This window comes from Elephantulus edwardii, unplaced genomic scaffold, assembly GCF_000299155.1.
Source record: "Elephantulus edwardii isolate Elephantulus edwardi_28Jun2011 unplaced genomic scaffold, EleEdw1.0 scaffold00151, whole genome shotgun sequence".
Lineage (NCBI taxonomy): Eukaryota > Metazoa > Chordata > Mammalia > Macroscelidea > Macroscelididae > Elephantulus > Elephantulus edwardii.
The window spans coordinates 6,460,430-6,477,461 of NW_006399901.1; the positions used below are offsets into that span (position 1 = coordinate 6,460,430).

At 46.2% G+C, this 17,032-nt stretch overlaps 1 protein-coding gene across 5 annotated transcripts in view; it reads right to left on the reverse strand.

Annotated features, from left to right (window-relative positions):
• Positions 1-1,242: 1,242 nt before the first annotated feature.
• The window catches only part of TRPV4 (transient receptor potential cation channel, subfamily V, member 4), a 42,086-nt gene continuing 26,296 nt past the window's right edge, over positions 1,243-17,032 (reverse strand). For all 5 annotated transcript variants that reach the window (XM_006894837.1, XM_006894840.1, XM_006894838.1 and 2 more), the window contains 9 exons: positions 15,826-15,984; positions 15,450-15,542; positions 14,475-14,548; positions 13,667-13,832; positions 13,358-13,424; positions 3,523-3,839; positions 3,321-3,448; positions 1,894-2,015; positions 1,243-1,400 (listed from right to left, as the gene is read on the reverse strand). In XM_006894837.1, coding sequence (XP_006894899.1) covers positions 1,243-1,400; positions 1,894-2,015; positions 3,321-3,448; positions 3,523-3,839; positions 13,358-13,424; positions 13,667-13,832; positions 14,475-14,548; positions 15,450-15,542; positions 15,826-15,984 — 1,284 coding nt within the window. The remainder of the gene's footprint in view (positions 1,401-1,893; positions 2,016-3,320; positions 3,449-3,522; positions 3,840-13,357; positions 13,425-13,666; positions 13,833-14,474; positions 14,549-15,449; positions 15,543-15,825; positions 15,985-17,032) is intronic.

The window sequence follows — 17,032 nt, forward strand, 5'->3', positions numbered from 1 at the left end:
ACTATCTCCTCACCACCATCACTGTCTCCTCATCACTGTCTCCTCACCACCATCACTGTCTCCTCACCACCATCACTGTCTCCTCACCACCATCTCCTCACCACCATTACTATCTCCCCACCACCATCTCCTCACCACCATCACTGTCTCCTCACCACCATCTCCTCACCACCATTACTGTTTCCTCACCACCACTACTGACTTCTCACCACCATCACTATCTTCTCACCACCATCACTGTCTCCTCACCACCATCACTGCCTCCTCACCACCATCACTATCTTCTCACCACCATCACTGTCTCCTCACCACCATCACTATCTCCTCACCACCATCACTGTCTCCTCACCACCATCGCCTCACCACCATTACTGTCTCCTCACCACCATCACTGTCTCCTCACCACCATCACTGCCTCCTCACCACCATCACTGTCTCCTCACCACCATCACTGACTCCTCACCACCATCACTGTCGCCTCACCACCATCACTGTCTCCTCACCACCATCTCCTCACCACCATTACTGTCTCCTCACCAACATCTCCCCACCAGCGTCTCTCCTTTCCTTCCCATTCATTATTTCCTTCCCATCACCACTCCATTTACACCCATCTCTCAAGTCACCACCATTAAAACCACTCCCAGCCCAGTACCCTCACCACCGCCAAACACCCCCAACACCATCTTGGTCCTGATGTCTGCCTGGTTCCTCACCCCATCCTTACAGGCATTATCAGCCCTTCTTTGCTGTGCTCCAGTGGCTGTTGTCATCACGCCAACCATCTCCACATCAAATAAGTGAACATTTATTGAGCATAGACAAGTCTATTGAACGCACCAAGTTCAACCCCAGCCCCTGCCCTTGGGAGTATATGCTGTGGCTGGGGCTCAGCTGGGCAGCACCTCTGGAAAGGGGTCTTGAAGCCCTAGCTGGGGGTGGAGACCACACTGCTTTCCTGAGAGCTGAACAAATAAATAACGTTGAAGTGGGGGCCAGGTGGGAGCCTCTCTGGTTGAAGGAGTGTTGGCACTGGTTAAAGTGACTCCATGGGAGTGAGATAGGCAGCCAAAAGCTGTGGACAGAGCATCCACAGAACTGTGATCAAAGAGTCCGGAGCCTCTGTGACATCTCCACCCAGACCTCACCTGAGGGGAAGGCGGAAGTGTGGTGTGGCTGAAATGCAGGTGGACTGGAAAGGGTCGGGCGGAGGGACCTGGTGGGGCTGCAGGCACCCACACCCTAGAGGGGGGCATCGTCAGTCCTCCACTTTGGTGGATAACTCTGCTGGTGGCCGTCACAGCTGGGGTTTCCCAAGGTGTCCAGTGGCACCACCACGTCATCTTGGTTTGAGTTCTTGTTCAGCTCCACCACGCGGGGTACCACAGAGGACCAGCGATCTGTGCATTATGGAGGGAGCAGAGAGTGCATGCAAGTAATGAGCACCCACTGTGTACCGGGTGCTCCACCGTGACCTAAAGGGGGTATGATGAGGATGATGATGAGAGGTTAAGGCACCTGTGCAGGTACACACAGGGAGAGCAGAGAAGAGCTGGGATTGGAGGCTGGGTCTGGAGGACTTGAGTATCCACAACCTTCCCCCTTCCTGATGGTTTAGTGAAGGCACCAGGGGTTTCTCCTACACAGGAAGGTGGAGGATGCTAGTCTCCTGGGCACCACTGTCTCCTGACCCCACTGGCGTGCTCTCCAGATGTTCACAAGCATCCCTGGAAGCTTAGAAGCCAGCCATTCGACATTCTCATTCTACAGATGATGTATACACTGAGTCTCAGAGAGGGGACAGGATTGCTCAAAGAGAATTAGCGATGAGCAAGGCCCGGGGCTCCCCATTGTGCCCATCTTCCCTCCCTCTGCACCCTATCCTCTACTCACCCCTCCGGAGACGACCCATGGTGTGTGAGAAGCCGTAGTACTGGTATGTCTCATTCTTGCCTGGGTCCTCATTGATGATTCCCAAGTTCTGGTTCCAGTGGGACCAGTTCACCTCGTCCACCCTGGTTTTGGAGGTGGTCAGGGCAAAAGGTCAGAGGTGCCCACTCTCCACCAAGACAGATCTAAACCTCGCTCAGCCTTAGGCAGTTTCTCTGATCCAACATCTCCTTGTTGATATTATTGATATGATAGGTCATTGCTGAAAGTTACCTTCCAGCAAACAACAAATGCTGGTGAGGTGTGAAAATCAGAATTCTTATTCACTGCTGGTGGGAGTGTAAAATGGTGCAACCATTCTGGAAGGCAGTATGGTGCTTTCTCAAAAAGCTGGAAATAGAAATACCATTTGACCCAGCAATTCCACTACTGGGAGTATACCCTAAAGAAACCAGAACTGCCACCCAAACAGATATATGCACACCTATGTTTATTGCTGCATTGTTCACAATAGCAAAGAGATGGAAGCAACTGAAGTGCCCATCAACAAAAGAAAAAAGTGCAATAATGAATGAACGAAAATCCAAAATCTCTGTAAATGTTCATTAAAATTAATAAAATAAAATTTAAAACAAAAAACTTAATTATGCCACCATTTGCTTTATAAGTATCTTCATTTTGTTGCATCTGCTTTATGAAATATACTTACATAATTTGAATCATAAAAAAATTAATGGATAGAGAAGCTGTGATTATATTCACACAATGGAATACTATGCAGCACTGAAAAACAAGGAACTCATACAAAATACTACACAAAATGGGTGACCCTGGAGGACATTATGCTGAGTGAAATATCACAGTCAGAAAAGGACAAATACTGCATAACGCCACTGTTATAAAAAGGACTGATATTGGGGGTTGGGGAGAAACTAAGAAAAGAGGGAATAAATAATAAACCCTGCATTTAAACAGATGAGGGAAAGAACTGTTTAAAAGGAATATATGATTAGGCATTAAGTGCATGACAATACTGAGTAAGAGGTGCATAGCAAAGTGAACTGAGGAGGGGGCAATTGTGCAACAATGAATGAATTTTTGAAAGAGAAAAGCAAACTGGGGGGGGGGTAGGAAAGAAAATGTGCGATAATGAATGAATGAATGGAAATCCAAGTTTTCTGTAAACTTTTGTTAAAATCACAATAAAAATATTTTTTAAAAAGTTACCTTCCCATCATTCTGGTGCACAGCACCCCCATGAGTGAAAAGTGGAATTTCTCCATCGGGTTTTCAAAACTGGGCCTTCTCAGCAACGAGACTACCAAGGTGGCCCTGGGTGGATTTGAACTGGCAGCCTTTTGGCTAATAGTCAAGCGCTTTGCTGTCTGCACCACCCAGAGTCTCCCCAGGTTCAGCTGCACCTGGCTTACCTGAAGCACCAGCGGCGGTCTGGCGTGCCGTCTGAGTTCTTGCCCACGGTGACCATCTCGCCAGAGCGGAAAGCTTTCCTCAGGAACACGGGGAAGGAGCGCTCAATGTCTAGGATGGTGGTGGCCCACTGGGCGCAGAGGAAGGTCAGGGTGGGCGCTCAGGGAACCTCCCCTCACCCAAGCATGCCAGAGTCTCACTCACCTGCAGCTTCCAGATGTGCTTGCTCTCCTTGGACACCTGGCCCACCGTCTCCCCCATGAGGGCAATGAGCATGTTAAGAAGCAGCACGAAGGTGAGGATGATGTAGGTGACTAGCAGGATGATAAAGACGACGGGGTACTTGGTGCTGCTGAGCATCTCCAGATCACCCATGCCGATGGTCAGCTTGAAGAGGTCCAGAAGGAAGGTGCTGAAGGTCTCACTGTCACGGCACGAGGGGTAGGTGGGCACCGAGCAGTTGGTCTGGTCCTGGTTGCACACCTTCATGTTGGCACAAGGGTTCAGGAGAGAGACCAGGGCTGTGGGAAGTACAGGGGTTGGCAGGCACTGAGTGGTATTGAAGTGAACGGCATTACTCCCATTCTGTAGATGGGAAAGCTGAGGCCGAGAGAGGGGTGAGCACTGGCCCAACATTACCCAACATTATCCTGTTGGCAGGACAAGTCAAGAGGCAAAATCAGATATTTCTGATTCTAGTGTGCATGTGGTTTTTGTTACTGTTAGGTGCCATGGAATCTAGTGTGACTCATAGAGACCCTATGAGCAAAAGATCTGAACCCTGTTCTATCCTGCGCCATCCTCACACTTCCTGACACACAAAGAGCCCATTGCAGCAGTCACCGTGTCAGTTTACCTGGTGGATCATCGTGTCCTTCTCCAAGGAACAGCCTTTCCTAGCAACATGCTCAAAGTATGTGCAGCAAGTCTCATCATTCTCGTCTCTGAAGAGGCTGTACCCTCTCCAAGATATATCTGTTCATTCTCTTGGCCATCCATGGGATGTTCAGTGCTCTTCTCCAACACCAAGCTCAAAAACATCAATTCTCCTTCTGCCCTCCTTATTCACTGCCCAGCTCTCAGATACATAGCAAGTAATCATTTCTGATTACTATGACCTGAATTAGACACGCTTTCGTCTTCAAACTGACATCACTACTCCTCAATAATTTGGAGAGGTCCCTAACTGCAGATTTTCCCAGTGCAATGTGTTGGTGAAGAAGTGTACAGAATCTAGTCTAATGGTCCTCAAGTCTGGAGACATTGTTGAGTGTCACCCCAGGGAGAGAGATGCTACTGCCACCTAATGGTTGGAGGTTAGATTGTAGCCATGGGTCAATTTTGTCTCAGCAATCCTGTGACACAGAATAAAACTGTCTCATCGGGTTTCCAAGGCCGTGTGGAAGCAGATGGCTACATCTTATTCCTGCAGATCAGCAGGTAGATTCGAACTTCTGACCTTTAAGTTAGGAGCTGAGCACTTAACTACCGTGCCACCACAGCACAGTAAGTACACGGAGAAGGTGCTGATCATATGTCTTGGTCCCTGGTGCTGCTGAAATACCAAAAGCAGGCAACTCTAACAAATAGAAGTTCATTCTCTCACAGGGGGCTAGAAGTCTGAACTCACGGGGTCGGATCACAGGGAAGATATCTGTCCATTCTGCAGGGACATTCTCGCTTCCGTTCTTGTATTCTCTGTGCCCCATGGTTCCTGCTTCGTCTCCACGGGGCACCCACCTTTCCCCCATTTGTGCATGCTTGTTTCTAGGCCCAATCTACTCCTTACATATTGCAAAACTGAGCAGGTCTAAGCCATGCCTTCCACAGGCAGGCCTCACTGAACTGTGACGGCTAAGGTTATATATCCGCTGAGCTGCCTACGATCCTCTAGCTTGGTAATTATGGTCTGGTCCTCCCCTTGAAGGAAGCTCTGGGAGTCTAGGGGTAAGGAGCTGTGCTAAAACCCTAAAAACACGGTGTTCAAATCCACTAAACGCTCCATTGGAGAAAAACGGGCAATCACCCTTGTGATTCCCTGCCTCTAAAAACCTGCCAGAAGGTCAGTTATGGGTCAGTTCCTATGTGGCAGTACTTAACAACAACCCCTTGATAAAGTCTGATATAGTTGGTTTTCCTCATTTGGTTTTATCAATGACGCTTCATGATAAAATAAAATGGCATATAACCTCTTATCCTTTCTAATAGTTTTCTATCTTCAGATGTATTCATTCACCCACTCATTGCTGTTGATTTGGAGCCAACTCCTAGCTGACCCTGCACTGGATTTCTGAGGCTAGAAACTTCCATTAGAGTTGCTGGTGGATTCGAACCTCCAGAGGTGTTGTGGGCACTGGGTCAGCAATGCAAGAACTATGCCATCTAAAGTCCATTCAAATCTATTAGAAGTCTGTTTACCAGGTAGATTCATCTTTGGGATCAGATATGGGCACCTCTCCCAACGTGTTTCTTGTTGAAGTTTATTTCTAGTCAGCTTGTTGTCTTATGTGGATTTGTATGACTGTATCTCAATTATGGAAAAAATATTCTTCTGATATTATTTCCATACAGAAATAAAGACTCTTTAGAACTGATGTTGATTTAGACTGACCTCTTTTTATCATACTTATATTTGGAAGCATCCACTTCCTAAACAACATGTCTTTGGAACCTCTATGAAATTTGAGAAATGACGATAGTTATAGAAAGGTTTCAGGTCTTTTGTTCATAGGGTCACTGTGAGTCGTGCTCCACTCTACAACAATCAACAACAAAAACAGTGTAATTCTCACCCAATGGGATTTGCTATGAACAGACAATCGGTTGAAGGTAGTGTGGTCTGCACCAACCATATGAGGAAGTCTGGTCATCCTTGCTTGCTTTTTTGCTTGGTCAAGATCCTGCATCTGGCCCCTCACCTCTATGCTTCTTTGCACTTGAGCCAGTGGCCTGCCTTGCCTGTCAGTCTTTTATTTCCTCAGCCTCTGCAGATGCATGCCATGGACCTCAGACATGCCAGCCTCTACAAGCACGTGAGTAATCTCCTTTAGAGGGTGAGTGTGTGTGTGTGTGTGTGTGCGTGTATGTGTGTGTACACACGTTTGTAGCACTGGTGGTATAGTGTGTAATGTGTCAGGTTGCCAGCTTAAAGGTTGTCAGTTCAAATTCATCAGTAATTCCAAGGGAGAAAGATGGGCAGTCTCCTCCATAAAGGTTCCTAGCCTCAGAAGACCAACAGAGGGTCTTCATGAGTTGGAATCAACTCAATAACAATGGGCATACACACATATATATTTGTTGTTGTTGTTGTTGTTACGCCCATCAAGTCAAACACAGCTCATAGCACCTCTATAAACAAGAGATCTGATTCCTGTCCAAGGGAGCTCTGGTGGCCTAGTGGCAAGAAGCTGTGCTGCAATCCCTAACGTGCACAGTTCGAATCCACCAGATGCTGGGCTGGAGAAGGAGGGGCAATCTCCTCCTGTGCCAGTTGGATCCGACTCGATGGTACACAACAAGAAAAGGGAGGTAAAAACCAACAAATTGAATCCTGTGCCATCATCACCATCTCTGATCACTTGAGTCCAATGTCTCTATGACTATAGTCACCATGTCAACACATTTCAATGGAGACCTTCCTCTCTTTCACTGCCCCATCACCTTTCCAAGCATGATATCCTTTTCCAAGGAATAGCCTCTCCTAACAACATGTCCAGAGTATGAGAAACTAAGTTTTGCTGTCCATGCCCAAGGAGCACTCCAGGCTGCATCTTTTCCAAGACATACCTGTTCGTTCTTGTGGCAGTTCATGGGATATTCAGTTCTCTTCAACACCATAGCTCAAAGGTATCAATTCTTGTGTCATCGGCTTTCAGATGTACAGCAAGTAATGGAAAAGACAAGTGGTCTGAATCAGGCACACTTGTTTCAAACTGATATTATTGCTCTTCAGTGTTTTGGAGAGGTCCCTGACTTTCCCAGAGCATTGACTGTGGATCCAAGCAAGATGAAATCATTAACAATTTAAATTCTTTCTCCATCTATCCTGCTGTTTCTCACTGGCCCAGTAGTAAGGACATTGTTTTCTTGACATTAAGATGCTATCCATTTTTGCATAAAAAATTAATTTACATTGTGTTTCACACAGTCCTTCATTCAAGTGGTGATTGATGTGATCAGTCGCATACATTGTGTTTTATTGAATAAATCACCATTGATTTATGCACCCCCCCCCAAAATGCTATCTGTATTGAAGGCTGTAGTCTTTCTTCTGTAACAAGTGCTTCAGGTCCCCCTTGCTTTCAGCAAGCATGATTATGCATTTGTATAGCACAAGTTGTTGATGAATCTTCCTCCAATTCTGATGCCACATTCCTTTTCATTGAGTCCAGATTTATGAATTATTTGTTCAACAAATAGATTGAATAGGTATGGAGAAAGGACACACCCCTACACATACCCTTCCCTGTTTTAGACCATAAAGTCTTCCTCTGTTCCTTTCAGACAACAACTTCTTGGTTTAGGTATAGATTCTTTATGAACACAATAAATCTGGCATTCCCATTTTTCTCAATGTTAGTCATAACTTGTTATGATCCACACAGTCAAATGCCTTTGCATAGTCAGTAAAACACATTCTTCCGATATTCTCTGCTTTCAGCCAATATCTATCTGATATCAGCAATGGTATACATATGTATTTAAACATATTTCTTATACGTGTGTGTGTGTGTGTGTGTGTGTGTATGAGAGAGAGAAACCTATACTGATAGATGGAGCACACTTAGACTAGTAGACATGGCAACTGAGGCTGAGATCTCAAATATAAAGAGGGAGGAACAGCTGGAAACAGACACTAGTGATTAGAACGTGGAATGTGAGAAGCATGAATGGAAGAAAATTGACTGTCTCAGAAGCTGTGATCTCTAATGGTCTCACCCTTTCAAATGCTTAAAATTAACCTCAACCCCTATCTCTTTCTACTAAGCACAGATGACAATTCCAAGTCTTCAACATGGTAACAATAGGACCTGAAAGTGCCATGAGGAGACTTGGATAGCCTCAGACCCATTGGTCATTGAATCATACTGCTGTCAACCAGAGGTGGTGAATACATTTCAACTCATAGGCTATGTTGCTTGTAACTGCCTTAAAGGTTGGCCCTGACTCACAGTATAGCCCAATATATAACAGAACAAAACATAACACTACTCAGCCCCTCACCATTCCAATGATCAGATGTGGATTTAAAAAACCCCAAACAACATAATATACTCCTTCAATAGAACAAAGGAAAAGAACTATATCGTTATCTCAGTAATGCCAGTTTAAAGACTAAGGAGCTCGCGGACCTCTGTCCGGGGCGGGCTGCCCTCGGCCCCTGGCTCGGGGCAAGCTGTCGTGGCCCTCAGGGTGAGCTCTTCAGTCCCCAGATTGTGCCATCTGACCCCTGGGTGGGGAAGGGGAAAAAAAAAGAATGCCTAGGGTATGCAGAGAATGTTGTCTAGACCACCATCTGCCACCCTCTCCCCCAGTAAACCTGAAAGCAACACCCTCAAAGCCCTTCTATTTGTAACTCACAAGTTTGTTCTCTCTAGGTTTGCTCCCTTTCCTATAGGTAACCGTAATTCTTGAGTTTTTCTCCATAATTGACCCTGAACCCAGTGCTAGTGACAAAAAGGAAATACAACTGACAGCTAAGGAAGCAAAGGAGGATGGAGCCTCTGGGTTCAACCAGCCATCCTCACTGGACCCACCTGGGAAAACACTTTGCAGTCCAGAGGGGAGCAAATGACAGGAAAATGTCTTCTAACAGAACAAGAAGGCAAGCAGCTTTAACCCAAGACCACCAGTAAGGTGATAAAGCGTCCTCCCTTCCCTCCTTTACATCTACGGCCCTGTTCAGCATGAAGAAGCCAGAGAGTCAGCATCCGGTTCCTAAATCAATAAGACAGTTGGTTTAATTACCATTGGAAAATGCTTGTCATTCCTCTGTAGCATCTGGTCCCCACTGGACCCTCATCATTTCCTTCACCTGCTCCCCCCACCGACCAAACTGTGCAGCTCTGCAACTGCATCCTGGCCCATCCTCACCCTTCTGCCCCCAACCCTCACCTCCTTGTACCCCCAATATGTTTTTCCCAATTAAAAAAAGGGGGCTGGGGAAAGAAAAAAAAGACTAAGGAGCACTTGTTTCAGGCCATGGTCTTTTCAATCACTTGCTATGTATCTGAGAGCTGGACAGTGAATAAGGATAACAGAAGAATAATCAATGCCTTTGAGCTGTGGTGTTGGAGAAGAGTATTGAATATCCCATGGGCTGCAAACAGAACCAATAGGTTTGTCTTGGAAAAAATGTGTACCCAGAGCCCTCCTTGGAGGAACAGATGATGAAGCTTCTTCTCACATACTTTCTCCACGTTGCTAGGAGAGGCTATTCCCTGAAAAGGGACATCATGCCTGGAAAGGTGGAGGGTTAGTAAAGGAAAGGAAGGCCCTCAAAGAGATGGATTGACCCAGTTATTGCAGCAATGGACTCAAGTACATCAGAGATGCTGAGTACAGCACAAGATAGGGTAGGGTTCAAATTTGTTGCTATGTGTTGCACCTGACTCGATGCCAATTAACAACAACATACATACATTTAAAAAAGACAATTCAACAAAATCCAACATGCTATCTTGATGAAACTCCAAAGTTAGCTAGAACAGAAGGGAAATTCCTAATAAGATTCAAGACATATATGAAAAGCCAACATTATACTTAATGGAGAAAGACTGGGGCCTTTCCCCTTAAAATCAAGAATCTACTTTTACTACTCTATTCATTATTAGGAGTCCTGGCCAGAGTAGTAAGTAAGATAAGAAAGAATTTCAGATTGGAAAAGAAGAAATAAGGGTACCTCTATGTGTTGATGACTGTTGTTGATATTAGGTGCCAACTCCAACTCATAGCCACCCTATGTACAACAGATCAAATCCCTGTCCAACCCCATGCCATTGCACAATCTCTGCCATCCTTAAGTCCATTGGTGCAGTCACTATGCCAATCCATCCCGTTAAGAGTCTTCCTCTCCAGGGGAGCTCTGGTGGCCTAGTGGCAAGAAACTGCACTGCAATCCCAGAGGAACACGGTTCGAATCCACCAGACGCTCTGCCGGAGAAGGAGGCGCAATATCCTCCTGTAGCAGTCAGATCTGATTTGACGGTACACGCACACAAAATTTAAAAAAAAAAAAAGAGTCTTCCTCTCCTTCACCATTCCAAACACGATGACTGCTTCCTTCTGATAACATGCCAAAAAGTATGTGAGAGGAAATCTCATAATTTTTGCTTTCAAGAAACACTCTGGCTGCACTTCTTCCAACACGCTTGTAGATGATATGGTTCTCCATACAGAGAATTCCCAAAGAGCTCACAAGAAAACTTCAAGACCTACTAGAGGAATGTGGCAACATTGCATGGCACAAAGTCAACAAACAAACAAAAAATTGTTTGTGTTCCTGCACACCAGCAATGTCCATGCAAAGCCCATGGTCTTCATAATTACTTGCTATGCATCAGAGAGCTGGATAATGACTAACGATGATAGAAGGAGAATTGATGCCTTTGAGTTGTGGTGTTGGAGATGAGTCTTGAGCATATCATGGACCACCAAGAAAACAAATAGGTCTGTCTAGGAGAGGGTGAAACCAAGTGGCCAGGAGGGTCCAGTCCTTAGAGAAGGACATCATGCTTGTAAGGGTGGAGGGACAGTGCAAGAGAAGAAGACCCCAGATGAGATAGATCGATACAATAACTAGGGCAATGGGGGTAGGCATGTCAGAATCCATGAGCATGGCTCAGGACAGCACAGGCTTGAGAGTTATTGTACACAGAGTCACAGGTGAATAGATGACACATCACAATAACAACACCATCAATGAGAAATCTGCAAGGGAAATAATTCCGTTTACATCATCTAAGAGAATAAAAAAGATCTAGGAATAAATCTAACCAAGAATATGAAAGAGTCATACAATGAAAACTCCAAAAACATTGCTTAAAAGATTAAAGAAAACTTAAGTGGAAAGATGTTCCATGTTCATGGACTGGAAAACTTAATATCATTAGGATGTCAATACTACCCCAAAGGAACTGTAGAGTCTATGTAATTCTGATAAAAAAAATTCCAACAGCTTCCTTTACAGCAATAGAAAAATGAAAAACCATTTCTCAACTTTATAAGGAATGTCAATAGTCCCCAAATAGCAAAAACAATGTTGAAAGAGGACAAAATAAGAAGACTCAAAATTTCGGATTTTAAAATATATGGTATGCTTGGAAGCAGGAGTGGCATCCACTTCTGTAAATAACTTGCCTCCAGAAACCCTATGAACCTTTGGAAAGGATAAAAGTTATGTAAGTGTCAAGGACTTTCGTTCACAGGGTTGCTATGAGTCGCCTACAACTCAACGGCACTTAATAACAACAACAACAACAACAACAATGCCACAGTACTCAAAACAGTCAGAAAATGTAACCGAAATAGAGGTATAGACCAATGGAATATAAATGAGAGTCTAAAAATAAACCTACCCAGTTATGTTTTTGTTGTTATTCCGTACCATTGAGTTAGGTACAACTCAGAGCAATCCTATGAACAACAGATCTGAACCCTGTCCTATCCTCACCATCCCTGACACACTTGAACCCATTGCTTCAGTCACTGTGTCAACTTATCTCATTGAGGGTCTTTTCTTCCACTGACCTTCCACTTTTCCAAGCATGATGTCCCTTCACAAGGAATAATCTCTCCCAGCAACATGTCCAATATACGTGAGATGAAGCTTTGCCATCCATGCATGCCTTTGAGAAGCACTCTGGCTTTCTCCAAGACATATCTATTTGCTCTTTCAGCAATTCAGGGGCTATTCAGTACTCTCCTACAACACCATAATTCAAAGGCACCAGTTCTTCTGTCTCCTTATTCACTCTCCAGCTCCAAAGAGCATTCTGGCTATACCTTCTCTTCTAGGAAGATGAAAATCAAAATCATGGGGGAGCTCTGGTGGCCTAGTGGCAAGACACTGCACTGCAATCCCAGAGGCGCACGGTTCGAATCCACCAGACGCTCTGCCGGAGAAGGAGGCGCAATATCCTCCTGTACCAGTCAGATCTGATTTGACGGTACACACACACAAAATAAAAAAAAAAAAGAAAATCAAAATCATGCCATTTTACTCTCACTAGAAAACTCTGGTGGCTTTGTGGTAAGGAATTGCACTGTCAAGGCAAAGGTACATGGTTCAAATCTACCAGCTGTTCTGAGGGAGAAAGATGAGCAATCTTCTCCCATGCCATTTACTGCCTCTGCCTCTGAAAACCCACGAGAAGGTCAGCTATGGATTGGTTCTGACTCTATGGTACACAACGACAACAGGGCAGATAAACAGAAAAGAAAATAGGAAATAACATATGTTGGCGAGCATGTGGGGAAACATGCTGGAACTCTTCTCCCTTGCTGTTAGAAAGGAAAAATGGTAGTGCCATTTAAGATCATCTTCTTGGAACCCTGCAACCCCCACAATTTGGACAAATGTGCCAAACAGCTGGAAGGGAACCACATAGAAGAAATCAAAGTCACCCCATGAGGTTGCCTCAGCTAGATAGTTCACCCACCAAGAGGCTATGAGTTCACCCAAACCTGGTCTCAGTCACTTGAACCAACCAGGCTCATGACCTCATGCTATTGCTTGTGAGCAATAACAAATGGTTTTAAGCCACAGGGCTTGGGGTGGCTTCATCATCCACTAGCTTTTGAACTTGGGCAAGCTGTCTAACCTTTCAAAGCCTCAGTGTTCACCTCTGTCAAAGAGATACTTATTCTTAAGTAAAGGCACTTAACTCCCAGGCTCTTTAGAAAGATCAAATGAGGCAGAGGTGGTAAAGCATTCAGCAAAAGTTGGGCACACAGCGAGAGTTCAACAAAGCAGGTTTACTGTCGCCATCACGTGTTGGCACCTGCCCCCACCAGCCCCACCTGGACACTCAGAACTTACCTGAGGCATAGCCGATCATGAAGAGTAAGTAGACAAGCAGGAAGCGGAAAAGGTCTTTGAAGAGAATCTAAAGACCCCAGAGGGGTAACAGAAGTTAAAGTGAGACATGTCCCTTCTTATTTTCCCCACTGCTCCCACCCTAAACTTTCTCTCCACCTCTACCCTTGCCCACCCTGGCTCCTGATATCCTGGCCCTGCAGCACCACCAGCCCCTAGCCCCATCTGCACAGGGAAGCTATACCTGTGGAACTGCGGCCCCCTGCAGGGATACACAGGCCCAGAGCCTCCACCCCGCCACCACGTCTGTACCTTCTGGATCATGATGCTGTAGGTTCCTGTCAGCTTCAGCCCACGAGTAAAGTAGAGTGCGTTCATCCAGCCCAAGACCAATGCAAAGACCATGACGGCCAAGTACGCCTCAATCCCCGCTAGGTAGAGGGCGGCCGAGACAATCACCAGCACAGAGTAGATGAAGCTATGGGACAGCAACAATCACGAGGGGGGCCAAGAGGAAGAGGGCACCATGAGGTCCTGGAATTGGGAACGTACCCCCCAAACCCTCCCCGGCACCCAGACCCTCCCCTGCTCAGCCCTCAAAAAGAAATAAAGAGAATTATTAGTTAGGTTCCCTGGAAGTCTGTTGTCCAAGACCCTCATTTAACTATCAAATGATAGTTTGAGGCCCTAAAAGTCCCAAAGGGACACCCCTTGAAGAGGCTAGAGAGAGGTTTTCAAGGGTGTCCAGTGGAAATTTTGTAGTTCAGTAAATTTCATTCTAAGGGAAATAGACAAAATGTATCACACACCAACTCCCTTAGCTTGTGCCCTAGACAGACATCACTGATCATTCACAGCTCTCTTTCCCATTAAATGCAAGCACAGCCTCACAATTGAGAAAGGCACAGCAGACAGACATTAGCAATCAATCACCAGCATAAGAGATTGAACCTATTTCCATGCATGCTGGTGTATACATCCGTTAGCAACCTTAGTCAAGAAGAGCCTTTTGCCAGGCCATTGTCTTATCCTGGATCAGGAGTTAGAGCTGCTGAATGGCCAGCCAGCCCAGCTCCACCTTCTTCCCCAAGGAGCTACCGGCTCAGGGTCCCCTACTCACTACAACAGCTGGAAGGAGCCATCAATGAAGAGAGAATTCACTCCAGGGCATTTCTTCATGAACAGGTCCTTGATCTGGAGAAGGGAGAGGGTCCCGAAAAAGCGAGGAGTCAGGAGAAGAGAGGGGGTGGAGGGAAGGTCTAGAAGAGGGAGCACATACAGGGTGATGCAGAGACCTGTTGGAAAAGAGAAAGAGGAGAGGAAAGAGTTGGAGAAGGAGGGGGGGAAAGATGCCAGAGAAATAAAAAGAGGAAAAGAGAACCAGTTGCTATTAAGTCTATCCAGACTAATAACAGCCTCACGGGTGTCAGTACAACTGTGTTTCCTGCGGGTTCAATGTCTGATTTTTCACAAGCCAATCTCTAGGCCTTTCCCTCAATGTTCCCTTTTAAGTGGACTCAAACTGCCAGCCCTTTAGTTAGCAGGTGAATGTGTGAGCCAGGGACTCCAGGAAGAAAAGACCAAACCCTAGACTGAACCCATTGTTCTAGAGTCTATATCAACTCATGGTGAGCCCGAGTACTACAGGATCGAACTGCTCCCTACATTTTCTCAGCTGTGATCTTAATGGAGAACTTGCCAGGACCTTCCTGTGTGTCCCAAAGGGTGGGCTTGTACCACCAACCTTTAGTTAGGTTGTTCATGGAATGGAATGGAACATGGGTGGCATAGTGCGTTATGTGCTAGGCAGGTAACCGAAAGATGGAGGGTTTGAGTCCATAGAAGAAAGATAGGCCATCTCTTTCCTAGAGAGATTTACAGCCTCAAAAGCCCCTTGGAGGGTCGCTATGAGTCAAGATCAACTCGACAGCAGTGGGTTTGGGGGTTTTGGTGGTTTATTGGGTTGTTGTTTTTTGGGTTTTGTTTGTTTGTTTTGGGTTTTCTTTAAGCAGAGACCAGGAGGAAGAGAAGGCAGAAAGAAAAAGGAGACAGAGGCAGTAGAAGGTGGGTTGTGTCCAGCAGGTAAAGCACTCACATTGGTGAAAAAGAACAGGACTCCAGTGAAGAGTGTAATGACCTCGCCAGCCAGCCTCATGTAGTCCATCGTTGTGTGGTAAGGATAGGGTGGCTAGAGAAGCAGAGCACGCAGGTCCTCACCCACTCCAACCAACATCAGGCCACACATCCAGATGTTCCCCAACACCTTGAGCTCTAGCGTGGAGCCTCCTCTCTCCCTCCTGGCTGGGGGTGGGGTCTCCTCCCCACTCAGAGGCACCCCCACCCTGTTGCTAAGTCTGCCACAGGGGACTCCAGAGGGCCAGGCTATGCCTAGGCTTAGTGCAATCCCAGCTTAGTGCAATCCCAGTGTAGTGCTTGCTTGTCCTAACTGCCACCCAGCTCATGCTACTCACAGTGCCCTCTAGTGGCTGGTAGTAGGCCGTGAGGGTGAAGATGACCATGGCGCACAGGTAAGAAACCACACTGATGTAGAAGGAAACCGCACCAAACTTGCGCCACTTGTCCCTCAGCAGCTCGTTGATGGGCTCTACAGCCAGCATCTCGTGGCGATTCTGTGGGAGGCAGGATGGTCAGGGCTGCTGTACCAATGTGGGGTCAAAGCATGCTGCCTGCCCACCCCTGAGGGCCCATCCTCCTCCAAACCACACTCCAGCCACACTCAAGGATGTGCATTCAGAGTAAATACAAATGTCTGGGCTCAGTATTCAAAGTCCTGCCCAGTTTTGCCCCAATTGACATTTCCTGCTGATTCTCTGATCACATAACCCCAAAGTTGGGAAGCTTTTGCAAAGACATCTTTTCTTCTGATTCTCCAGCTTAATCTGTGGATGGTACTGAGCTATTGGCCCTACATTCACCAGCTACCTACCCCCTATACCATGAAGCCAGAACTGGACGGTGCCCTGCTCCCACTACAGGGGCATTGTGATAAAAAAAAAAATTCTAGAATAAGCCTCATGTAAAAGCAGGGAAGATGCAGAATGGAATTTCAACTCATGGAATCCAGACTTTCTGGAGCCACAGAGGCTGAAGGAACCCTTGAAACTATTGCCCTGACCTTAAACCATCACTAGCCCCTGTTGTTATGTGCCGTGGAGTCACTTGCAACTCTTAGTGACCCTATGTACAACAGCCCTAAACTCTGCTCTGTCCTGTGCCAATTGTACTGTCTACGATACACCCATCCCGATTACCCCAGTCACTGAATCAATTCACCTCATAGAGGGCCTTCCTCTCCTGCACTGTCCCTCCACCCTCCCAAGCCTGATGTTCCTCTTCAAGGACCGGTCCCTCCTTACAACATGTCCAAAGTATGTCAGACGAAGCCTCAGAATCCCTGCCTCTAAGGAGCCACCCGGTTTAACCCTCTCCAGGATGAACCTGTTTGTTCCCTTAGCAGTCCATGGTATATTCAGTACTCTTCTCCAGCACCACAGCTCAAAGGCATCAATTCTTCTTCTATCCTCCGTGGTCATTGTCCAACTCTCTGATGCATAACAAGTGATTGCAAAGACCATGGCCTGTATCAAATGCACCATAGTCTCCAAAGAGAAACCATTGTCCTTCAGTACTTTGGAGAGGTCCCTAACAGCAGACCTT